Raw genomic sequence first — 26,816 nt, 5'->3', positions numbered from 1 at the left:
TTTATGTTTCTGTCTCTCTCTGGTACTGGGCAGGTGAGAAGCCCCACCAATGCAGCATCTGTTGGCGCTCCTTCTCCTTGAAGGATTACCTAATCAAACACATGGTGACGCACACCGGCGTGAGGGCCTACCAGTGCAGCATCTGCAACAAGCGCTTCACTCAAAAGAGCTCCCTCAACGTGCACATGCGTCTTCACCGCGGGGAGAAATCCTATGAGTGCTACATCTGCAAGAAGAAGTTCTCCCACAAGACCCTTCTGGAGAGGCATGTGGCTCTACACAGTGCCACCAACGGCACCACCGGTGCAGCAGGCACTGGCACCAGGTCTGTCCCTGCCGGAGTGGTGGCCTGCACGGAGGGGACCACGTATGTCTGCTCTGTCTGTCCAGCTAAATTTGACCAAATCGAGCATTTCAACGACCACATGAGGATGCATGTGTCAGATGGATAAGTAGATTTCTGTCTCTTTGTTATGAACAAAAAAAAAAAATAGAAACAACAAAAAAGCTATGGCACTAGAATTTAAGAAATGTTTTCTTTCCTTTTTACATTTTTCTTTCTTCCTTTTTTTTTCTTTATTTTTAGTTTTGTTGTTTTTGTACTACATGAAGAACTGTTTTTTGCCTGCTGGTACATTACATTTCCGGAGGCTGGGTGAATAATAGTTTTCCCAACCTCCCTTGGATGGTGGCCTTAAGGCCAGGTAGTGCTTCAGGAGCTCCACTGGTTGGATCTCTAGCTACTGGCCTCTAAATACAACCCTTCTTTACTACAAAAAAAACAAAAAAACAAAAAAAATCTTTCTTTTCCTCACTCACTTGTGAAGAGCACTACAAAAAAAAACCAACAAAGCAGTATACTACGAAATCTACAAGGCCTACTGTCATTTTAAGTTCACCGCTTGCAGTGTTTCGATGGACGTAATTCACAATTCTGACTGCTATTGGACTTCACAGCATCCAGTTAGAACTGTGGAATATATCACTCCTGGTTGAACAGCAACCAGACGAGACAAGGCCCTGCTGGTTTCCACCATTTGTCTGCTTTATCTTTCTCTCTCTTACTGGCACACACTCTCTCTCCTTCCCTCTCTCTTGCTCTCTCTCTCTCTCTCTCACGCACACGCTCACGCGCGCGCGCACACACACACACACACAATCTCTCTCTCTCTCTAAAAGGGCTGAGAGAGGGCAGGGGAGTTTGGGGTGGATGGTGTGGTGTCCCTTCAGGATCAGGCATAAGAATCTCAGGTTCTTCTCCTGGATTCTGTTCCATCCCATACTCTTTAGCTCACCCTCCCCTCTCAATTTCCCCTCACCACCACCATCTTCCAGCAGACACCAGGAAGATTCAGACAGCGAGCAAGCAACGGTGGCTTTCTTTCGTAATTTGTTCAGTGTCTTCGCTGAGCCCAGAGCCTCAGCACAATCAAGAGGGACTTTCATGGAAAGCAAAGAGGGATGCAGAGGAAAAACAAACAGAGAGGTTTGCAACCTGCGAATCTAGGTACAAGAGAAAGATTAGGTCCCACAATATTTGCAAAAAAAAAAAAAGGAAGAAGTTACACCAGGCTTTATTCTTGTGGAAGAAAGAGAAATAGAGGTTGGGTGGGAGAGGATAATTAAAAAAAAAAAAAAAAAAAGGAAGAGTTCTTGGGACTTTTTTAATTGAAAATTTTATAGAGGGGTAAAAGTGACATTTACCAGATAGAATGCTGATTTTTTAAAAATATATTTACAACAGTATTTGTGTAAAAAAACAAAACAAAAAAGTGAGATTGTTAAAATTAAACTTTCTTTTTCCTTTTTTGTTTTGCATACACTGCCACTAATATCTTCTCTTTTATTATAGATATATATATATAGGTGCATATACGTGTGCATATATATATACACACATATATATACACACACACACACATATATATATAATTTTAAATTAAGACTGTTAAGGTTAGCTAACCTGCTTCCGGACCTGGGGGGTGGGGGGAAATTATACTGTTTTTGGTTTAAAAAGAGGAAGGATGTGTCTTCATTTTCTTTTCTAGTATTATTATATTTTCCTTGGTTTTTTATTGTTTTGAGGATTACCTGGGTTGGGTCTATGAGGGCACTGTGAGGTCATTCACCATAGTCTGTCCACCCTGCAGTGTCATTTGAACTGCTACTTTATTTGGATATATAGTTCTCTTTTGGCTCTTATCAGGGTCCCATCGTTTCTTTCTTGATGTTCCCTCTAGTGTGGTGTTCCTGTTGAAGGGAGGTTCATTGCAAGAAGCAGGTTTTCTACCAGTGTTTATTTTGCCTCTGGAAAGATAGACTTTATAGTAAAAAAAAAAAAAAAAAAAAAAAAAAGGGTTAGATCTGGAAGTTAGGATTTCCCTTCTTTGTGGTCACTGGAGAAAAGTAATCTGCTGTATCACTGTCACACTTTCATCTTGCTCACTACAGAGCTTCCAGAGCTGCGTGGAAAACTGATTTCCAATTAATTTGTATTGATACCAAAACAATTTGCTTTCCTTATGATTTCCAATAATCTGCCCTTCCCTCTCCTTTGCAAAAATGTCACATCAAAAGACGTATGTTGCATTCTTTGTGTACGCAAAACTGTACAAGGAATGCAGCACCCATGTATGTCACTGTCTTTTTTTGTTTTGTTGTGTCATGCCTGATGTTGCCTCCTTCCATAAGGACCTTTGTGAGAGCTCTTTGCAAACTCTCAAAAGACTTGGATTCTTTAATTCAGCTAGAAATGTTTGACACTGTCTTTGTACTGTTTGAAATCTTTATCTAGGATTAGCATCTGGACTTTCTATTTTAGGCAAAGAAACACCTAACAATAATATGCAAAAAAAAAAAATAGAGGGAGAGAGAAAGGAAAAAGAAAAGTTTTTTTTTTTCTTTAGATTTGAAATGTCTGTTTTTAAACTAAATTTTCTTAGGTTTTTACAAAACTTTCCTTGTAAAATATGAAAAATTCCAATACATTCTTCCATGCTAGGCAACACTAAAAATTGAATCAGTAGATTTCCTCACTGCATGCTGAGTGTTTCTTAAGCCTACAACCTCTATTTCAAATATCTGTAATTTAGCACAGATGATTTAGTTGCTGTGGGTCCGTCCGGTAGACAGGTTTACTGACTTATTAAGGGGATACCACCAGATATTTTTGGCTCATGTTTTTGTGTAACATCCTCAACATCCTAAATACGAAAAGCATGATTCTTAGTTACAGTAATATGGTGTAAAGGAATTTCAGTGCAAGCTTAAAATAACTAAGAATCCTGATTTTTTTAAATACACTGTCATGAGTTCTTTTTGAAAGAGACATATTTGTGTAATTCTCCAATATTTTGGCTTGACTACAAAAGGAACACAAGTTAATTAGCAAATATTATTCTCACATCTGTATTGATAATATTGATGCTGTCATGATGAATCAGAAAGTGAAAGAGAGAGTGCCTACGGTACAAAGGATAAAAGGCAAAGCCTGCCAAATAAAGCACCCACTAAATCTGTATAGGAAAAAATATTCCAATGGTGTAATGGAGGGAGAAAACTAACAAAAGTATTTGATGGTGTCACTGGAAAGAAAGGGGGTTTTCCTAATACCTAATTAAATGATCAGAAAAAGTTGTATCATCCCATACAGTCACAAGATTTCCCACACATTTATAGTTGTAGCCTGCGCATTCACCAGGTGAGGCCTGCAAAAAAGGCTATTTAATTTGCCATTGAGAAATTTTGTGAAGAAGAAATGTTGGATAGTTGCAATGTGAGTCTGTCAAAGGCGGTACACCAGAGAGCTCATGAGATCAGCAAATACATCCTCAGCATGTTGCATTTAGGCAGAAAAGTCGTATTCAGATTAGAAATAGTCAGTTTTCAAAACTTCCTCAATCAAACAAGCATCGTCTTCAACGTACAGATTTATAGCAGGACCTCATCAATTCTCACGGGTGAATTAAACACCCATTGTGATTGAGTCAATTGTACCACGTAGAAAATAAGCAAGGAAGCAGATTTTAAATAAATAAAAATCAAAGGTAATGCATCCCCAAAAAAACTTTAAATGATTTGACAAACAGTTTTTGTCAAGATTTTCAAAAACGGTTGCCTTACATTTCAACTGATTGTAGCACAGTATTAAGTTTAATATAAGTGGCCTAGTTTTCCTAAAGTGCTGAGCACCTTGCAAGTTGGAGTTAGTAGTAGTTGATCAGAACTCTGCATTTGAAAATCACGCCACTTATTTCAGTGCCTCATTAGGGTCTCATCTTTGAAAGTCCAGGCTTTGGTTTCTAATTCTTGTATTGTATGTGTAAGGTTGTGCCGGTGGAGCGGTGGGGTTCCGGTTGGGGGGAAGGTAGAACTACGCTACTGTCCTCCTTAAGGTTTCTTAAACAACAGCACAGATCTCTCTCTCACCTGCTTTACCAGAATGTCAGCTGTTCTGGGCCTATGTCAGTGGCCTCCCTCCCCAGTATAAAGGGCCCTACGCTGCATTCCTTGGCCCCGGTTCTCATTTACTCCGAGCCCAATTTTAATGTAATTTACATGCACTTTAAGGCACTTTTGCAATGCCAAAGTGCTGTAAAAGGGAATTTGGGGTGAATGAGAATTGGGCCCCTGCACACCCAGAACTCCCATGGAGACCAATTTAAGTTATATAGGAACTCCCATTCTACATGGCAGGGGTGAGCAAACTTTTTATGTCAGGCCCTGCTTTTAATCCCTGCATTTAGCAACACCCCCCACCGCCCGCACTGCCACCTGTCTAATGTAATCCAACCGATGGAAATTTTGGTTATGTTTATATAAAAAAAAATTAAGCGTGTGTAAGAAAATAAATCTGTAGAATGTAAAAGCTTTATTAACTGGAATATAAAGGTGAATATCTGTACATACAAACAGTAACATTTTAATGAGCTGGACAAGCCTGAGACCCAGAAGCCAATTGTGCTGTGCCCTCCCCTTACAAAATTTCACACACGCAGCCCGAGGGGACTCACCCCCACTTTACACACTTCTGCTATATGGGACAGTTGTCTGCCTAGTCTAGTATCCTGTCTCTGACAGTGACCAGAGCCAACATCTTCAGAGAAATGTGCAGGAATCTCTATAATAAATAATAATGGACTAACCTGCCTGTTAGTGAACTCTCTCCATTAATCAAATATCTGTTTATGCCCTGAATATTGATGGCTCATTTCCTTTATGTTGTGCTCTAGCTAACATAAGTGCCAACATTCTCATTCTCCTATAAATGTCGAGTTTGTTTATTTAACCTTGCTAAGTGCTTGGTATCAATAATATCTCGCGGCATGGAGTTCCAGAGGTTAATTGCTATAAAAAAATCTAGTATTAAATATATTGCCATTATACTCTTATTCCTTTATTAAATATGTCAGAGTAAACAGGAGTACCAGATTTACCTTCTCTCTGCCTTTTAGGTGAAGTCTGTCTCACTGGGAGATTTGAATGTGCAACAAATGCATACTCAAGTCCTATATCTTTGCTGAGAAGTAAGGAGGGAACAAGTGCTTTGTGTATAGGTGTGAATTCTGAGGTGTGCGAATTAGTGAGGTCCTACTATAACTAACTCTTTTGAAGGAAGTCTTGGCACAACTTGTATTTCATAGGAGTGATCTAGTACAGTGGTCGAACCTACCAGCTTTACACCCCTGTAGACTTGAGTAAGGATGAGTTTCATGCAAGCCCCCAATGTTTGTCCCCCTTACAGAACTCTCACATAGTTTGGCACAATTAGTAGCCTCTCATGAGAGGCGGTAGAAGAGCGGAACAGGTGTGGGTCTTTTGCATGAGATGCTTTGAAGACACTTTCACAGGAGCTGTCTCCATTATGCTTCCTTCCTACCAGTGCCCTCCACTGCACTCAGATTCACCCCAATATTTTTAATGACTTTCTGCTGGAGGGACAGAGATGTTTCTGGAAAGGCAGTAGTAGCATTTAAGGAAGTCATGGATGTCCTCAAAGAACTCGATATGTGCAGCAGGATCAGAAGTCATGCAAAGTCCAGGGTTTTTTGTTTGATTTTTTTTTTTTTATTTTAAATCCAAGCGCTGTGTGAATATAATCATTGTGAGCCTACTTCCCCATTTCTTCCATATGAAATTCCCAGTTGAGTTTGAGATACCCACTTAATGCTGGATCATTTACTTTGCCAGCAGCAAGCTTAGGAATAAACCTCTTACATTCTGTTGGTGTTTTCCACTGGGACCTTCTTGTGTTCGGGGTAAAACTAAAAACACTGAGGGAATACAGGGAAGAGACATGAGACCCATTTCAAGGTACTGTACTTGAATCCAGACTAAAGTGTGAAACGTCCAAGCCATTTCAGCTTTGCCGACCCTTAGGGTATGTCTACCCAGCATAGACAGCACTTGGAAGTTGTGGATTGGCCTGGAGCTTAGGATCTGAGGCCTGGGGAGGGAGGTGGGCTATTTTTAGCATGCTGCTAGCCCAAGTCTGTCAACCCAAGCTGGAAGGCTTGGTTCCAAATGCTGTGTGGACATACACACAGTGTTCAAGACCGTAGGTCTGTCGTCATTTTAACGCAGTCTGCATCGCTCACTGCTAAAAATGACTCCTGCTCAACTGGGCACACCATCACTGCAGTAAGTTGCCCAGCCCCGGCTCCTTCTCCTCATCCCTGGCTGCATGACAGCATGGTCTGTCTCAGCACTTAAGAGTGAGCTTCCTTGTTTGCAGTGTCCTTTCTGCTTCTTAAACTGCAGGCGTTGCCACTGCAACAGCAGAGATCTTGCTTGCACCTGCTTTGCTTGTCCACAGTGCCTAAATCCTGCTTGTTTTGTCTGCCTCATACTCCCACTCTCATCCTTCCACAGCACAGATGAGACTGCTGACTTACTCCAAGAGTGCCCTGACACTCGCTCTCTCTCTCTCTCTCCACGTACCTAAGCAAAGGGACGTCTCAGAACAATTTATTTCTCTGCAATCAAGCATAGCATCAATTTAGTACCTAATATGTCCTCTATCCAGGGAAGATAGCTCCATGATTATCTAATTAGCTTATCCCTATCATCAGCTCACGTGAACCCTTAAAATAAACCCAATACAAATTAATTCAGCAGGGGTCCAAATTGAAGCCGCGTCTGATCCAGACACAAAACAATTGCAGCTTTCTTGCCTTCCCAGCCCCCACTTACTTTGTGATAAGTGAGGTGGGGGGAAAAAGTGTAAAAACAACGTAAGACTGGTCTGAAGAAAGAAAGTTGCTCTTCACTCATACAGGTTAGCTTAACCCAAAGCCAAAGCCAAAAGAAAGCTTAAAGTCTCTTTACCATAGAACAGACAAATGTATTTCAGGCAGAATGACACATACGTAGATAAAGAAGCACCAGTCTAAAAGTGAGGCAGCCTCACTCTCGTTTGCTGTTGTAAAACTAAAAGGCTGTTTGTTTGTGCTTGCAGTGGAGAGAAATATTTCAAAAGCTTACGGTCATCAGAAACCAGGAGTTCTGGGGATGGAACTGATGACAGGAGGGGAGAAAGAGACTAGGCTTTGTTTTTTGATTACTCTTTATGCAAATATCTGTTCAACTGGAATAATGGCTCTACGAAGAGTAGGAAGTTTTAGTAATTCTGATCTTTCACCCATGTAAATTGGCAGTAACTCAACTGACATTAAGGGATTAAACCAATGTGAAACTGGTGTGACCAAGAAGAAAATCATGTATAATGTTTTACATGTGAAAATTCACCAATTCCAATATTTCTAATTATTAAAAACGATACTGTCAGGTAATTTTGATCCAAATTTAGGTTCTCTAGTTTAAAGGAAAACAAAAGAATGTTTCAAACCCCTAATATAAACTGAAATGTTCTTGTGGTATTGCTTAACAGTCTAACAGTTTTGGGTTTGGTTTGGTTTGGGTTTTTTGTTCCATATAGAGTATCTCCAGCAATGTTCTTGTGCAGTGTTTTGTTAAAATTTTTGAGACCACTGAACACCAAACAATAATATGTTTTATGCAGAACGCCTATGAAAATTTTCTTCAAAAAATTGTTGCCAGACCAAAAGTAAACCAAACGGCAACATATACAACAAAACAAAATGAAGTAATTTAATCAGGTATCCTAGCAATGAAGAAGCAACATTTTATCTGATTTTAATAACAGAAAATATATACTTTGAACTGTTTTTCCAAAGGCTCACGGCACACCTGCGAGTGGGAACATGGTTTAAGAAACACTGCTCTTGTGCATGAGAAAGGAAGGCGAAAATGACAGGTATCAATGCCCAATGATGTAAATGAAACTAAACAGAGGATGAGAAAAAGTAATTTGGAAGTGTAACATTCATGCAGGTTAAAACTTTAGGCATTGTTAGTAATGCAAATATGCACGTTTGTGTGGCTGTGTCTAGACTAGCCCCGAACTTGGAAGGGAGCATGGTAATGAGGGTGTTGCGAGATTACTGATGAAGTGCTGTGGTGCATATTTTGAGGAGTGAAGGGACCTCGAAGGAGGGTGGGCATTGACCCACAGCTACATGCAAGCCGGCACTACGAAGTTTCACACTTCGAAGTTGCTGCGAGGGAGATTTAGCCTAATGAAGTGCGGCATATGCACCACAGCACTTCATTAGTAATCTCTTGACATCCTCATTACCATGCCCCCTTTGAAGTTTGGGGCTAGTCTAGACACAGCCTATGCTTATCATAAGATAGGAGGAGTTCAAACTCATTCCAGTCATAACGGTAATGAACTTACTTGTCACACCAGGGTGGAGTTGTCCAGTGGATCTTAATCTAATAGTATCCTCCCTTAAATTACCATTTGAAAATTATCCAAAATAACAATAAGGGACACAAACTTGCATAGCTTCAGAGACTTTTGATAACATAATGAATGCAATTTCCATGAGACTCAGCCTTCGGGGGTTCTGATTTTAGGTCTACAGCCTGAAATTAAATCTGCATGCTTATTGCCATTCCCTCCTCTGCACTCAGCAAAAGGAGCTCATATGCATAACCATAAATAGACAAGGAAAGCACCTACTCTTTCTTTAATAAGAATTTAGCTTAGCCTAGATCTGATTATCAATATCCTCAGTAATCTCTACAGCCCTTTGTCTTGGACTGGAGTCTGCATAGCAAGATCCAAAAGTGAAAGCAAGGTCCTTAGCTCCTTAGAAGTAAGGGCTACCAGGGAAATGGAAAAGAAGAGCACTGAGTTGGTGTGAGGGAGGTCAGGAAGGAGGCGTGTCTTCCAAAGTACACAATTAATTTACGTTTTAACCTTCAGCATTAAGTTTTTGTGCTAAAAATAAATCAATAGACCCCATCCTAGAGCTATAATTTAAATTTTAGGGCAACTAGAATCAAGTGGAATGTTTCTTGGGGACGCAAACGTATTGCAGCCTTATGCAGAATTGCTGCCTTAAACCAGAAATCCCTCTGAGGAGGGTGGGCTTCAGTTATTGTTTTTAATCACTGTATAAATAGGTCTGATCTGAAACATTATGTGAAATGCAGTATTTTGTGTTTTTCTGTAGAACTGTGACAGCTCCATCAGTGGGGAAGTGTGAGTGCTAATTAAGAAGTTATTTAGAATCTATTTGCACTGCACTCTGAGCTGTCTGTTAATTTCAGTCCTGGCTCCAGTTTGGGATCTAAGTTAGTCTTCTTGACATTTTCTTGCTCCTGGCATTCTCTCTTTTCAGGATAAATACTGACCTCAAGCAGAACTCTGTTCATGTTACTACTTTGTGATTTGGCCTGCTCACTTGAAGTCCCCAGTCGTAACAGTTTTGATGAGAGGGAGACTCCAGGGAAAAGTTACTTCCCTGCTTTGAAGATTTTGTTTTCCTCTTTCTTTCCTCCAAACCTTTATGATAAATTCTATCTTTAGTTTATGCCGGCAGGACTCGTCGATGGTGGGATTGTATATGAGTAACTGACAGCAAGCATTGGGCGTTCGTGATGTTGAGTGACGACTTCTGTGAGGCAAAATGTCGTATCCTCCCATAATCTTTTTACTCCAGTGAATGTGTCACTGAAGTCCCAGCATGTGGGATACTTCTGTCAGATTAATTCCGTGAGCTACAGGATTGCGTTTCCTTTCCGGATGCAATGCCATTACATTATGACATTTTATTCCTGTTTTTCAGCAATAGTTCAGGCTGCACCACTGCTATCGATATCAATTTTAGGATAGGCCAGACTTGGGTGACATTGTGGCACAAATACCTGTGCATCGTCTCCTCTACGTCTTAGGTGACTGGCAGCAATAGTCCAGCTGCAGTAAGACGTTTCCTAGCATAGACGTTCTCTCGGGGGAAAAAAAAAATTGCAGCAATATGCATTATGTACATCTCATGCAACTGACTCACTAGTGATTTCCGCCTCAGTATTCAAAAATGCTCTCGAGGTATTCATAACTTGGTGAGACATTCATGTACCTCAAACATGAGCTTCACAGTTCTGCAGCTCCATGTTCCTTAGTAACAGCCGGGTATATGCTGGGATTCCTAGTTTTAACTAGGTGCCTTGTCCACCTAGATTTGACTCTCTTCTCACCTCTCCTTTGCAGCATTGATGCTGTCAGTATTTGTTTATACTTGTGTTGTCTCAGAAATCGCCCAAATACTGAACACGGACTATTAGAAAATGAATATCACGTTCATGAGAAATTAGGACATAATCACAGAAGTGTACACTTCATTAAAGTCCATTGCAGTTTTTTCCTGTGATCTTTCTATGAAGTCCTTTAGTCGGTTTTAAATTAATCTAAAATCTCATTGACATTTGTGCAAGGTTTGATAGAATAAGACCTGATTAAAGACGTTGAGTTTAGCTCTTTATATGTGGAGCTTCGTTATGTTTTGGAGTTGGGGAGGGTTGGACAAAAAGTGATCAGAAAAAGAGCTCAGAAATGAAGAGTGGTTGCAACTTTAACTGTGACTCCATAATACCATACAGATATATATGTAGGTATACAGCATATATGCATGTCTCTGCTTTATAAATGCACCCATCTCTGTGGGTCAAATGCGGTTAAAAGAGGGTCTTTGCACAAACAGGATCTTAGTTAAAAACTGAGTATTGACTCAGGATTTTTCCCTATATATTTTCATGTGTACATGTATCAGTACTGCAGGGATGGCCAAGTGTGCCTCACAGCACCTCCTGTGGCCTTACAGCGCTATCAAGATAGCCCAGCACTGCATTCCTCACTGCAGTGGAAATGTTCACACATGAAGGCTCTCTGCTCTGCAACTCTGCTTCCATGGTCAGTCGCCTATTTCCACCTGCTGTGGTGAGTCCTTGAACAAATAAGAACAAAAACCAGTTACAGGACCTGAGCACAGCAGCAATAATAGAGTTGTTTGATGCCTCCATTCCCCCTGCCCCCCTTAAAAAAGAACAGGAGCTGAATTTAGCCAATTGTCAGAGTCAGGAGCACATTGCATGACAGAAAATGAGGACTGCCCCTGGGACATCAAGGCCCAACATCTCTTAAGCCCTGTATCAGACAGCTATTTCTCCAGCTCTTATGCTATGCATAGGCCTGTTCATAGGGTGATCCAGTCTGCTTGTGCAGCAACTAACGGTAATTGATGAACTGTGTCTCCTGAAACCAAGGTGGCCTTTCCCAAAGTCTTTCTGGGAATATGTGTTTTTATTGTGTCTAGCAGGCCAACAGACTACAGGAGGAGGAAGATTTCAGTGAGCTACAAGAGTATTCTGTGTGTCGTTCTTGCATACATCTGACTGCCAAAAATTTAGTTGGCTAAATGAGCAAGTTTGGCTTGGGTCACCTACAATAGAAGCATTATAGTCCTGAAACCAGTTTTTTCACTCTGGAATTCTTTTGCCAGACTGGGGTTTTGCTGTTGTGACATAGATATTTATAAATATATATATATATTGTTTTGCTCAGACAGAGTTGAGTAAATGTTATTTCTCTTCACGTATGTTCAAGTATTGGTGGCATTTTGCTCCCTCTTTCAAGATAAGCAACAAATGCAACAGTTTCTTTTTTCTTCTTTTCTTTTTGGTTTGTTAAATGTACATTGTCTTTCTATAGTTAAAATGTCTGTGACTGTCACCGTAGATATTTCTTTTATTGAAAAAATGTTATTTTTATTAACAGTAATAGTGACTTTGTGGAAGAAGAGAGGTTGCTATATAGCTCTGCTTAGTTAAATACAGTACACTACAATGCAGTATTTCTTAAAGCTAGGACATACAGTACACAATATATAAACTCTATAGCTCTATATATACATAGTACAATCATTTAAAATTTTGCATCTGCCTATGATCATACAAAAAATGATTTCTTGCATTTATCATTCATCACACACCTGCTGCAGGTATTTTTAAAGCATTTAATGATCATTATTAGAACTCTAATTTACTTTTTTTATATTATTGGCTTATGTATTCTCTTTACAGGTTTTCTGTTCTAGATTTTTTTAATTGATCTAGCAAAATGTAGGAAAGTGAATGTAAAAAACAACAACAACAGTATTAGGCTCTAAAAAAACTTCACAATTGTGTCTTGTTATCTCTTCTATATTAGAAAAACAAACATGAAGGCATCTGTAAGCTCTCCTCAAAGATATTCAGTGTCATTGTCTCGCATTGGGAAAGCACCTGGCAGGTTTCCTTCTTCCATTACTGGCCTTGAAGAATGGTGCCATGAAATATCTCAATCCCTTTGCTCTTTTCTATTCTGTTTTTAAAAGTTTCCAAAGGAGAGATTAGGACTTTCTTAGATTCCCCACCAAATTAATGTTACGTGTTGGAAACAAAATTCTCAGCCGTTATCTTGAACGTGACCAGTAGCATTTCATAGGAGTCAAATACATCATTATCTTTACCTGTTGCTATACACATGTTCAAATCACACCTTAAGTGTCATCCTTGCCATCCGCATCTTCAGATGCCACCAAGCTCAAGTAGATATGAGTATAAGCTCAGGAGGTTTAATGCTTTCCTGTCCACATTCGATGGTGTATTTTCTCATTTTTGTGCAACACTCCAGAAATGCCTTGCTGGTTTGAGCTCTAGGCCAGAACTTATTTTTTCCAAACAGATTCAACTTATCCCCAAAGAATTTATGATAAGAGTTAACTGGAGAAAGGCTTAACTAAGCCCCATATCCAAAACCTCCTGAACTGTGGGGAAGATATAAGCTAGAGCCAAACTTCATGGTTCAGATTCATCTCAAGAGTAAATGCTAGAGCTGTGCCTCCATTGACTGAAATTATAGGGTGACTTTCTTCCCCTTATTTTTTCATCATAGAATCAGTATTGGTATACCAGGTGAGCCCAGAGCTGCAAGTCCTGATCTGAAATACATACAGGTTTGTGGAAATTTACATCTGTTGTTCTGTTTGGCTACGTTGACACAGCAGTGTCATTTAAAATAATTCATGCTGGAATAGCTATTCCGAAATAGCTTATTTCAAAAGAACAGAGCCACACAGAAGAATGCATTTTGAAATAGCACCCAGCTGTTTCAACATAGTATATCTGGACACAGTGCCTATTTCAAAATAGTGTCATTGGACACCATTGTGGCGTATTTCAAAATAGTGCTCTTCTTTGTCTTAATAGGGACCATGTCAAAATAGCTATTTCAAAATAGGCATTATTCCTCCTGCGGTGGGATTTGCGAAATATGAAGTAACACACCTGCCATTTTGAATGTATTATGAAACAGCACGTCTGTAGTGACGACACTAGCAAATTTATTTTGAAATAACAGGTGTTATCGCAAATAACTTTGCCGTTTGAACATAGCCTTTCAAGCCCACCTCTCTTTGGGCAAGATTTATTATTCTGTCCTAACTCAGTACAGTTAAGCGTAAATTGGTGGGGCTGAAGTATCTGTTGTACCTTATTTCTTTATTCTCCGTACACAGCCAGTGGGAATGAGAGACAGTCCGTATAGAAGCTGTACTTCTCCAGATACAAAAAGAGCAGTGTCACTGTAAATCAGTTTATTAGGAAATGGTGCTGGAGGGAAAACATTATCCTCAAGCTTAGTCTACACTTGCAACTTATGTCTGTATAACTACAACTCTCAGGAGATTTCCCACACCCCAATCAATGTGGTTATACTGACCTAACTCCCAGTATAGACACTGCTGTGAGAATAGAAGGTCATCCTAGCTATTGCCTCCCAGGAGGCAGGTTACCTACGTTGATGGGAGAAGCTGTCCCACTAACATAGGCAGCATCCTTACTGAAGTACTAGATCAGTGCAGCTGCAGCTTAAGAATTGTGTACTGAAAATTTGTGCAAGTACAACGTAAGGACTTTAAGGTCATCTAACATGAGCACTTCCATGGAAAGCAGACGATTACCACATCACATTTCTTTCCTTGTCCCATTTCCACTTGCAATGTAAATGTTGCAGTCTTCCAGAGGTGAAGCGAACATCCAACCTTTTGTTGTTCTCCATGTATTATTTTGACTCTTTGAGATGGGAAGGGTGTGGGAATAGCTTCCCTCTAGCAATAGCACAGGTGGCCAATTATTTTGTGAGACTGAGTAGGCCTTTTTAGCAGACAGGACTGTCAGGTCCAGTTAACCCTAGGAATTATGGCTTGCCATGTTCCTAAAGCTAATTCCATTTAGCTCATGAACCAGAGAGCACGGACCCAAAGGTCCATAATTTCTCATGACAACATTTGCCTTTGTCCTTCAGTTAGTTTTGAAATCATGCTTATGTTCCTAAAGAGCCTTTTCTCCTGGTGTGAATGCCTGATCATTTAAGCATTCCACACTTTCCTTTGCTAGCTCAGTAACTCACTTAAGATAAAGTACTAGTTACCATTATGTCTCTTGATTTTATATCTTTCCTGTTGCTTTCATTGTTCCTGATGCATTTTTTTTCTTTTTTTGCAAAACCTTGGTTCATTTTACAACTATGCAGTTTACAGTGTGTATTTTTAGGCTAAAAAAACGATCTGACAAACAGTGGATGGCAACAGACCTGTAGATTATCCACACTAGAGATTGTACTTTTAGAACATAATAGTGTGTACAAGATACAAGCCTAAATGAAAGTGAAACTAACAAAATAACCAGCTGGTGAAAACTACTTTACCATATCAAAACAGTCATTTATTATCCAGCAATCTTGCATTTGAATTCTTATCTTCTCTTGTGTATACTCCATAGAAATGTAAATCAGAAGAACTGTGATATTCTAGGGACCCATTTTTGTAGCAGCATTCTTTGTCATTATCTTACTGTCCTCCTTAAGACAATGCTGGCTTTAAAACATATAGATGGCTCAATTTCATACCTGCCTTGGCATATACATCAAAGAAAGCTATTATTCCGGTATATCTTTCATTGTTACTGTCTTTTTCTAGTGCTTAACCAACTAAGTTGACTAATGGAAACGGTAGCACTTGTATTCAGCAGGCATCCGTCTCAAATTCTTTTTTTTTTTATTATTATTACACAGCAGTTGAGTAACAAAACAGGTTAATTCACATTGCCATCATTAGAGGGAGCACTTGCATTAACAAAAATAGTGTGAGCTACTGATACATGGATACAAAGGGATTTTCATAAAGGGTCTTCACTGTAAGATTGGATAATGAAGGAGGGAATGTTTCTTCTTTGGACCACTTGCACCAAAATGAAAGGTATTGCATCAGAGGGAAACTTCCCAGGAAAAAGGGGGGCTTTCACTCCATTCAAGGGACTTCTGTTGACCCATACCCATTAGAGGAAAAGTGTAAAGCTTCAGCTGCTGCTGCTTTTAAAAAAAAACGTAAGTGCAGAATCCTTTTTTATTGGTGGGGTGCAGTCAGTTGATTTAGAGCTAACCTTGTTCATAAGTTTTCTGAACAAGTTTCACTTTTTTTGTTTTCTAAATTGTCAGGATGTAGTCAGCATTCTTTCCAAACCTGTTGTTTTATTCCTGACTACAGATGTGTTTCAGATGCATACCCCTGAAGTTTTGCTCTGAATTTCAGGTTCCAAGGCTCGGATAAAAACTCTGGAAAGCACCATGTGTCTCATGAGTTCTCTCAGTAACCATAACTCAGCCTAGAAAACGGGCTAGTAGGAGATAGTCAGTGTAGAAGGGATGGGCATTCTTAGTCGGGGCACTGGGGTCATTATTCCCCATTGCAAGCAGGAATTACTTCATGGGCCTCATCCTGTGAGTATTATTCTTGGTTGCCATGCATTCACTCACATCAGGAAAGCAAACCTAGCCACATGGAATGCTATGCCCTGAAGTATCAACTTCATCTGTTCCCTTTAGCATGTCGCAGGATTTGCTAAACATGGCCTGTTTCTGCCCAGAGTTGTTGAGGAGTACATAGTGGATATGTGATGTACCTTCAAGATCTCCGCGCCTGTGTTTGGACTCTGTCTGCTTACATACATCTAGGAATAATCAATGCAGGTCATGCTTGCAGGATGCAGGACTCAGAAAAAGCTTGGGGGGCCTATAGCCAACATGAGCACCCTAGGGAACACTTTGGCCAAAAGAACTAAAGTGATCCTGTCCATAAATAGTGGAATCTCAAATAGGAGTCAAGAAGTTATTTTATCTCTATATTGGCTTTGGGGTCCACAATTCTACAAGGATGTTGATAAAATAGAAGTTCAGAGAAGAATCACAAGAATAATTAAAATGTGCCTTGTGATAGACTTCAGGAGTTCAATCTAGCTTACTTAACAAAGAGACTACTGCAGTCTATATATGAGGAACAAATATTTAACAGGGGCTTTTTTGTCTACCAGAGAAAGGTATAATATGATCGAATGGCTGGAAATTGAAGCTAGGCATATTTTAGACTGAAAATTAGTGTACATTTTTAACAGTAAGGGTAATTAGTCATTGGAGCAATTTCTCAAGGTGGTGATGGTGGAGTCTTCCTCAGTGGCCTTTTTTTAAAATCAAGATTGGATATTGTTTTGAAAGCTCTTCTCTATTAAATGTTTTGCGGGAAGCTCTGGTTGTTTTTATACAACAGCTCAAGGTGATCCCTTCTGGCCTTGGAATCTGTGTTTCAGTCCTTTCTTCTTTGACATTATTTGAAACAATGTTAAATTTTTTTCTGCACTGAAGTGGAATCAATTATGAGGCATGTGCCTGGCTTTCCCCCACTCTTGTCCTATCTGCTAAGGATTCTGGGACCTGGCGGGGAGAATGTCTGTCTGGACTCAGTGTCCTGTTGAATGGCAATGGAAAAAAATAATTGCTAATGTTATAATGCTTTGTATACATTTGTTTTAGCGTAGTAATAGAGCCTGTTCTGTTTCCATGCTCTCAATGGTGTCCTACACCCCTTAATTGTGTGAGGATTCAAAGGCAGACTGGTGAAGACTCTCAGATGTGTAAATACTCTTCAAACTATTGAGTACTCCCAGGTCCTTCCTGCGCTTTCCAAGATAATGACCATCTGCTAAGTGGCAAACCCGAGACTGTAATTGTTTTGATTTTAAAAAGAACAAAAACAAAACAAAACAAAAAAACAAGAGAAGGTGGGCACTGCAGCCTGACTGGGATTCAGTAACCCACTTTCCCTTTTATACGTGTGGGTTATTTTGTTTGCTTGTGCATTTGTGTTTTTAAATACTGAACAGTTTATAGCTGTACTAATTATTGCCACCTATAACACCCTGTAAAGGGCCCTGAGTGTGTGTGTGTGTGTGAGAGAGAGAGAGGGAAAGAGCTTAGGCTGATGTTGATCTGTCTGTTTTGTTTTAAGGTGGCTACTGAGAGTTGCCACTTCAAAGCGTTGATTGCACTACAGAACCTTTGACTGGGCACTGTTAAATCAAGGCCTGTGTTTTGAGAACAGAGAAGCATTATATCTTTTCTACACTTACACAGGCCCTTTACAATGGAGCCATCTGATAATCTTTGTGTGAAAACCACTACTGACCTTTTCCTGTATCTGTTCAATTCCCTCTTCCTCGTATTGCCCCTCCAGAGTGACCTGCCTCCTCTGCTTTTCAGCCATTCAACTTTTATTGTTCTTTTTATTTCAAGTAATAAAGGTTGCATAATCTAATGACAACTCTACATTGAACGGCAATGAATGGGTGGAGAGAAGATGAGGCATGTGGTAGTATGGCTGGGAGACCGCAAATCCCACTTTGTTTTGGGCAATGTGTATACTTTAACGAGAGCGGATTTTGGGGTGAGGGAGGTTTGAGCTTTTGGTCTATAAGACTTTTTATTTTTGCACTAAGTATGACTGCACTGCATTGCACTACTGAAATGTATTTACATCTGGTGGGATTGGAATGGTATGCAGGGGCCCAATGAGGGAGAGAAGAGGAGGTATGGACAGAGTATAGAGAATAGCAGAAACACTACATCTTTTCAGATCCATCTTCAGCTGGCAGGAAAGGCTGGAGCTATCTTTACTCCAGGCCACTAGTCAGACACTAAGACAGCTTCTGTCTTCTGTCCATCAGTTATAGGAGAAATAGAGAACACTGCAGTTGAAACTAAACGAGCATGCTAGGACAAGTGGTTTCAAAGCGTTATTAATCTTGTTTTTCTGCCAAGTTTTCTATATAGTCTGAGGGAGCTCTGGGAGAACTGTTGAATATGAAATTGCAAGCCCTGTTCTAGGCTTCAGCACAAATTCACTTATACAGATTCAAATATTGGACAAACTCCTGGCAGAGCAGTTGATTGCTCTGTGGCCCTAGTTTGCATTCCTTCAAACCAAGAATGAACTGTCTCAGCCCAAAGGGAGAAACAGCCTACCACAAGACAGAAGGTCATAGAAAAAGCACTTCTTTGAGAGGGCTGTTAAGGGAACAGTGCAATAAACAAGAATTATGAACATGTGTTTAAGTAGTGCTGGTCAGGCCTTTATGTTTGAGAGTTGGGCAGGTGGGGAAATGAAATAGAACTGACCCAGTTTGGAATATTCTTGCTTATACAGAACATCCTCAGTAGCAATTATTAATTCCTTTTGAGATTGCTGAAGGGAAGAGTATTCTAAGATTCTTTCATGTGGCCCTCAAGTGGATAGCCAAGCTTACTGCTGGGGTCTTTTGGCTGGAACCAATCTGAACTGAACAGAACCTTAGGAGTGATGATGTAAGTTGGTCTATTCCTTGGTTTTTATCATGCATAATACACAAGAACTGTTAGTAATATGGACCCAAACTCTTCCCATGAGCTGTGACTGGAGATTGTCTGTCTTTTGGCGGGGGGGGTAGAACACCGCATGCCTGTCTGCTGTGATGACATTTTGCACTAGATTTTAACAATGCAAACTGGAGAATTAAAGTCCATGTGCCCCCTGGGCTTTAAAGTATATCCAAAAAGTAGGTTTGAATTCAGGTTAAACTTGATTCCAGCCAAGCCACTCTCACCCAAAGTTCGGCTAGTCCTTGTCAGCGAGGACCAGGTTAGTTTACTATTGCTTTTGAAAACCACGTTCAAGCTTTGGTTCATTCACAGAGCCACCATTCAGTCAGGCCTCCTTAGGGGCCTAAGCGTGTATGTTTATTTTTAATGTGTTTGAAATAGGTTGTTCCCATTTACATGTTTAACCAGGCCCAGGCCATGTTTGAAACCAGACTTTGATTTTAAATACAGAACTAAATTTTCCAGCATGGTTCCAAAGCCCACTGAAGATAATGCTTGAGAAAGACCTAAGGCTAACTTGAGGTTTATATTAAGAATCCAGAATGTATACTGTCCACTAGAAATGCGACATAATTTAATGTCCTGGGTATCTCCGGATGAGGAAACATTTTTTCACAATCCACCTCCACTTCTTTTCTCTTATGAGACAATGGCATTGGACAGTTGGTTAGAGCCAAAACAGAACTGCACCTTATGAGTTAATCATTGGCTTGTTTATATATATCTTCTCTTCCAAGACACTGAGCAGCACGACAGCTGCATGCGATCCAGAACTGTGTGGCATAGCTATGGGTCAATACAATGCTAATGGGTGTTTGCACTATAGTGGCTCTACAAGCAGTAATTTGACACTGTAACTGTGGTGAGGGATGGAGGGAGTCAAAATGACTTTTTCAGAAATATCAGAAAAATCAAAAATATTACAGACCGAAGCTTATAGGAAAGATGTTTCTGGTAGCTGGTCGTGCTTGAATACCATAAAGGCTGTTTTCAAATCATGAGAAAGGTTTTATATATGTATCCTTTTTCCTGGAAAGGTGGGGGATCATATGTGTAGGATAAGCTTGCACATTTCTCCAGATTTATCATCCCCTTTCAGCAGAAGTCTGAGAAAATGTTCAGTCTCTCGTGAAGTCTTACGTTGGAGCCAGAATTCTAGTCTTTCCATCTCCCCTCATTGCCACCTCCTGGCCAGTCAAGTCCTTCTTGTTAAACAGGAAAAGTTCTGCCCTAGCCCCATATGTTTTAAAGGCTACCAAGAAAACCAAAACATTTACTTGGCCCTACTTCCTCTCCTGTTCTGCTGCCCCCACCCCCCCAAAAAAAAAAAACAAAAAAGCAACAGCGTTATTACTGGTGAGTAGACAACAGTTGCGTTTTTTTTTTCCAGAGGACAGAAGCCTCTAGCACAGCCTATGCTAGCTGGGTCTGGACTGCTGCCATCCTTTAGGACTACCACACCAGCTACAGGCCAGGCTCAGTTTGCTGGGAGATTATATAAGCCTATAGCGTCTGTTGCTTACCTCTCCCAAAATTGTTTTGTTGAGTCCCTGCTGCCACCCATGTTTTAAAAATGGAATCCAACTTTTCTTTCTTCTGCACAGTGGCTGTGTTACCAATCTCTCAAGAAAAGCTGGTTTTTGTTAATGTGGTGTTCTTCTGCAGACCAAAAAACCCCAAATTCATTTCTAATCATAGATCAGTTAGTGAAAGGTGATCAGTCAAAAGACAAGGGGAGTGAAAACCAATGGTTAATTATGTTAAATTAGAAATCTAGCCTTACCTATTTCTTAACCAATGCTCACTAGTCACCCAGTAGTGGGGTTGGATTGGTTTCCCCACCTGTTCATGCTTGTATCCTATTTTATAGTTTTATATATAATATATATTCCTTTCGTGTTACTGCAGATGCACACAATGTTGTCTTACAATGCCTGATTTTTATTGTATTGTATTTTTACATTCTATTGGTTTCTTTTTGAAGGACAGAAGATATTTTTTCCCTTCTTTATTATGAATTTTTGACAAAAAATGCACTGGAAGTAAAAATAAAAACATCTGACTGGTTAAAAAGGCAATCACACGTGCACATAAACAGGCTAAGAAAAATCCACCACTCACCCTTGCATATTTCAGGATAGCCTCTAAAATATGCCCTTGTGCAAAGATCAAACAACAGTAGCAGTGTTGAACTCAGCCGTGCAAATGCGAGTATTTGGCAAAGACCGTTTCCAGGCCTGGGCAATAGTTATGACATCTAGCCCCAGCTGGGTCAAATTCATCCCAGATCTAAGCACCTGTAACAAATGAGTTATAACAGACAGATTTAACTGTATGTGTTCATTCTACAGTAAGATGCCCCCTTGTAACCCGGTCCCTACAGCCATTTGTTATTGATGTCAGACTGGTCTCCTGGCCATGTGACCTATTAGCATACTAGCCAGCGGCAGTTGCTCAGACTAGGTAAAACCCATTCCCTAAGTGGGGTCTGTGTGCAGGCTTTATGCACCGGTTTTGCCCAGCTGTAATCCACACCAGCAGTTATAACTTATGATCAGATGGTGGTGCTGACAGCCTGCTCTTGCAGGAAAATTGATTCTGAGCACTAAAACTTTTCCATCATCTGAGCCAAAAAAATGCACACACACCCTTGTATTTTCAGATCATACAGGAAAACCCAGTTTGTCTTTCAAATGGCTACAAGGGTCCTTTACAAGTAAGTAGAACAACCTTCCCAAATCTTGCTCTATCTTCTTCAGCCCTGAACACTATCCCTTCAGCATGGTTCCGCTACAAACGCCAAAGATGCAATACTTAACAACAGAGGATATCCCCTCCTGCCATCATCTTTGGCTTTCCCACCTCAGCTCATGATTATTCCTAGCCTGCTGGCTGAAAAATCAAGTGTTAAAATGTTTGCTTTCTTCTATTTTGTTTTCAGAGGGGAAGTGGGTAGAGAGAAGGCAGAATCCATTTTTGTCACTTCACAGTCCTAACGGTTTGTATCTTCCATGGTTTATGCAAAAAACATACATTTTAAATCAATAAATAATTGTGCCCTAGGCTGAAAGATAAATGTTTAGGAAAGGAAAAAAAGTCAGATTTTTTTTTCTCTACGTATTTGAAGCTTTATTTGGAAAGGAAGGGTACATATTTTTGTTGTGTAATATTTTCTATTTTTGAATGCATTTTCTTGGTACAAGACTTTTGTGGATTTTTTTTTCTTGTGAAGACATTATTTAAAAAAAAAAAAAAAAGAAAAAACTAATTGAAAAGTTTGCCCTTAAGGATATGCTGCAGTTCTGAGGTTTAAAAAAAAATCATGATGTGTTAAAGTTGGGGGATTGTATTGTTGGGGGTGGGGGTTTTGTAATTGTTACAAAAAGAAGTTTATATCCACTGCTGTTAAATATTGTTTCAGATGAGTAAGTAAAGGGATTGTTCTTATTTTTTTTAAGAAAGTTATTTATGAAATGTCACAAACACTGGACTGTGAGTTTGTGTGGAAGCGTATTACCACCCTGTGTCTTCATAGAGTTGTTGGTGATCCTATTTTCCCTTCCTCTGCCTTATCCCTTGCTAAATGAGACCAATTCAGGGGCAGATGGGTAACAGGGTAGAGCCTGATGGGGGGTGAAAGGTAGAAACAAATGAATTGTCAACATCAAGGCTGGAAAAAGCAAAGAAAGCTGTATTGTGGAATCCTCCTCCTTGTAGCAGGGCCAGGAGCAGGAAAGCTGCTCATAGCAACTAAGCCTGGCCCTTAGAATGGCAGGGGCTGTGTGAGAACAGTGGTGCTCATATCCATGTCTGTAAATGACACCTCGGTTTCTCAGTAACCATGCCCCAGCTCTTCGAAGCCCCAGCAAGCTCACCAAGTAAGAGCACCTGGATCTCTGTGACCAACCAACCCTGCTGAGCCTCTAGGCTGCGTAACTTTGTTTTCAATTGCTTTCTGTAACCTAAGGCTCCGGAATGGGTTGTACTTTTGGCCACCGGAGTCCAGCTTCCTTGGTGTCCCTGCCTTCCAGCACTGGCTAGCTATTAAGTGGGAGGAATGAAGGCTGTAGTTTCCTGCGTAGCTTTCCCGTGTTTCCAGCTTTTACTAAAAGAGAAGAGAGGGCTAAAGGAAGAGTAAAACTGCGATCTAAAAGCTCAGTAGGTTGGAAGGAAAGGAAAGGGGATACACCAACAGCTATAATTAACAACTGGAGATATGTAACTGGGCTACATTCCAGGCCGACCAGAATCTTTTTGGTTCTGGACCACAACAGAGCCAAATCTTGAAATTGTCAAAACACACCGAAAGTTGAACAGTGGCCTTCAGTTCTCCTGCCTTTTAATCTCCCTTTCTGCCTCTCTTTCCCTTCCCACTGAAACTGCTACATTGTGGGCATCTGTTCCAGTGAGCACTTTTCACCCTTCCAGCTAAACTGACCTTGCTTACAAAAGATGGGGTTTGGTCAAGACTGACTAAAAATCATGTGCCTTCTTCCCCCTACCTGTTTTGTAATTAAGCCACCTTTTCCCCTCCGCACAGCTCTCACACATGAGAGAGGGTGTGGTGAAAAGTGCTACTTGTCTTCTGGACTCCAGCAAAATAATGTAAGGGAGGGATGGTTTTATTAAATCTTTTTCCCTTCAGACACTTACCCTGATGGTCCCAGGGAACCATCTTCCTCTCCTTCCCAAACACCTGTCTTATCCACAGTCCAATTATAAGGAGGGAGAGGGGTGTTTATTGCTCCCATTCCCACCCTAGCACAGTGAAACAATTTCTCTCTTGATCTGAGTTCACACTGCTTAAAAAGCTACTGTGATGAGGAAAAGATTGTGGCCTTATAAGAATGGTTTTACCCCACTAAAAATGGCCAACCCTATTTGTACCTAAAGTTCATGTAATTTCTAGAGTTAGTCATTAGCAGTTTAGGCCCCTGTTCTCTCAGTCAGTTGGAGAGTGATGGCAATGATGGAGGCTAAGTTGGTAGATTAGCAAGTACATGAGGACTTGACTTATCTAGTGTTGTGCTTCCTTTACTATACTGTAAATCAGTCCAGTCCAGAGCCCTGCTTGCTTTACTTACATCCTTTCCGCTGCATTCTCAGCTTCACTAGTCAACTTGAGTATCATGTTGACCCACTGTAAGGTGTGTAGTGGCTTAAAAGTGGATTTGGAGTTCATACGGGCTTAAATCTTTCAGGAGGGGAAGAGGCTAACTGTTTCTGCAGCACATGAAGCTTTCTGACTGCAGTATTACTAGGGCCAGCAGACCACCCCCCCACCCTCACCCCATCACTGTTATGCACATGTGCTATTGCCAGGTCAAAGATGAAAAGCAAAATGACTGGCCTAGCTCCTCCCACATAACTGCTACTGTTCAAAGGGGAGATGGCCAGAGGCTGTAGCCCCAAATTCTGACCTAGTTTCCTCCACAGGTTATCTTTGTGCATAGTCAGGGATGGCAGGATGCAGTGTTGCGGGGCGGGGGGGGGTTATTTTAAGACTCAGTGTTAGAATTCCCCTCTTTTAGCAAACCTACAACACCCAAGTTTGCACCTGGAATGTGACTGGAGCAAAAAAGGAGAATGGATTATAGGACTGAATTCCACATTGCTATTGATTCGCACCATCCACCCCAAGAAAGATTAAAAAAAAATCATGAAATGATTTGGAACATAATACACGTAAGTAAGACCTAACCTTGGACAAGGTCTTGAAAGTTCTCTGTGAAGGATAAGCTCCCTCGAGCGAGTGTATTCCCCACGCTGTTGGCTTTAAACACTTAATGGACACAAGAATAATCTTCCACATGCAATATTTTAAGATGTGGCAAACAGTATTGTGGGAAGCAGATTGGTTGGCTGGCAGGGTGCTCCTTCCTCTCCTCCCCCAGCTTTTCTAAAGTTGTGACGTCTACAGTGCCTTACTCCTAATAGATGCTGGCACTCTAACCCATGCCCATGCCCACACCCACACAAGTTCAGCCTCAAAAACAACACAAACTGAGGGAAGAGTCAAAATGCACCTCAGAGACACACAGAGGAAGGGTAGAGGTTATTAGGAAAATAACTGAAGCCATGGCGAGACTGATACAATCACCTTGAAATCTGAAAAATTTCAAACATTCCGCATTTGAGCAATATCTCTTCCACCTTTCCTCCCTCTACCCCACGAATGGTGCTGCTATACTGGCAGGAGTCCAGTTTTCCCAAGAATAGCTGTCCATCCAGAACCTGTCATGCCTGGCCTCATTTGCTCTTGGCATAGTTGAGTGCAAGGAGGAAGAAGTTAGGCTTTTTTTCTATGGGGTACATGAATGCCATTTAATTTGCTTTTAATGCACTTTAAAAAAAAATCAATGCTCCAGACTGTTTCAAATACACAGAAGGAAGATAGTGCATGAGTGTCTGAACCCAGTTCACTTTATCTCCAGTTAAAATATACTCTGTGGTGTGTGTATATGGACTGACGTGTATACGTACCCCCTAGCCATATACCCATGCCAAGACACACAAAACTTAAGTAGAGAGTCTGGCTATAGTTACGCTCACAAAAATCAGATGCTACACAAACATAAAGGCAGCAGAGGAATTACAGTTGGGCTCTTGAAACACATCACAAAAAAATTGAAAACAGCTACTTACAGGTGACTTTGGTTCTTTCTTTATGTTCACTAACTCTCGTAGATAGGGGTTGTAACCAGAATAAAAAGGAACGGTGCTAACTGAACGCAACTGAATGAATGGGCAAAAACCCTTTTGGGCCAATAATGCAATTAAAGTGCTATACCAATTCTCAGCATGGTTGTATTTGGGAGGGGGCAGTAACTAAGTGTGCAAAAATAGATGATTCTCCCACAAAGAATATACCCTGTCCTGAAAAAGCCCTTGTTTATGGAACAATGTCAAAAATCGCAAAACTCTTGGCCTTGCTCTCAATCACCACATGCAAAAATCAGTACTTTTTAAATGATGGAAATGAAGAAGAAAAACACTATAGAAAGAAAAAAAATACTTTTTTGAAGCACCTTAATGTGGCTTCCCATTCCAGGAGTGGTAGCCACCTTTTTTCTTTGAGCACCTTATTCCTGTGTTACACTATCTGCTGTCTTTTTGTTATCTGTTGGCTGAATGGGTGGCTGTTAACATGTACACGTATGTGGCAGGGCACAGATGTGGCAATGTGTGTGCCTAGCGCCTGCCACATACACACAGGCTCTTTGATGAAATGCTGCACACACACACACACACACACACGCATGTATACCTGCCTGTGATAGCACTGTGGGGGGGGGGCGTACTCCAGTTCTGTTCCTATTCCTCACTGCAGAGTTTTGAATTTGGAGGGCAATTTCTTAACCTGTCTCTGCCCCTTTTGGGCAAAGAAATTTACAAATTCATAAATCGCTGAGGGAAGGGGGCATTTCTGTATTGGGGAAAAAAGAAATTCCCCACAATCATTCAAAGCTGAGCGAATGGGAAACTGCATCGAGGCCTAAATCATGCAGTCTTTAGGCAGGCTGTGCACCCCCCGCCCCTTCAGTGGTAGTTATGCCAGAATAAAGACTTCATGATTTGGCCTGCAGTAGGCAAAGCTGTACCTCAGGAGCCAGGTCTCTCTTTGCCTCTACCGCAGTGTGTTGTTGTGGTTGTTCATGTTCTTATA

At 40.7% G+C, this 26,816-nt stretch overlaps 1 protein-coding gene across 14 annotated transcripts in view; it reads left to right on the top strand.

Annotated features, from left to right (window-relative positions):
* Positions 1-26,816, top strand: part of ZBTB20 (zinc finger and BTB domain containing 20) — a 750,151-nt gene extending 723,335 nt beyond the window's left edge. For all 14 annotated transcript variants that reach the window (XM_075000257.1, XM_075000328.1, XM_075000320.1 and 11 more), the window contains one exon: positions 34-26,816. In XM_075000257.1, the coding sequence (XP_074856358.1) occupies positions 34-452 (419 nt within the window). In that variant the 3' untranslated portion in view covers positions 453-26,816. The remainder of the gene's footprint in view (positions 1-33) is intronic.

The sequence above is a fragment of the Carettochelys insculpta genome, chromosome 1 (assembly GCF_033958435.1).
Source record: "Carettochelys insculpta isolate YL-2023 chromosome 1, ASM3395843v1, whole genome shotgun sequence".
In the NCBI taxonomy this organism is placed as follows: domain Eukaryota; kingdom Metazoa; phylum Chordata; order Testudines; family Carettochelyidae; genus Carettochelys; species Carettochelys insculpta.
This window is presented reverse-complemented; position numbering and strand designations above follow the sequence as displayed.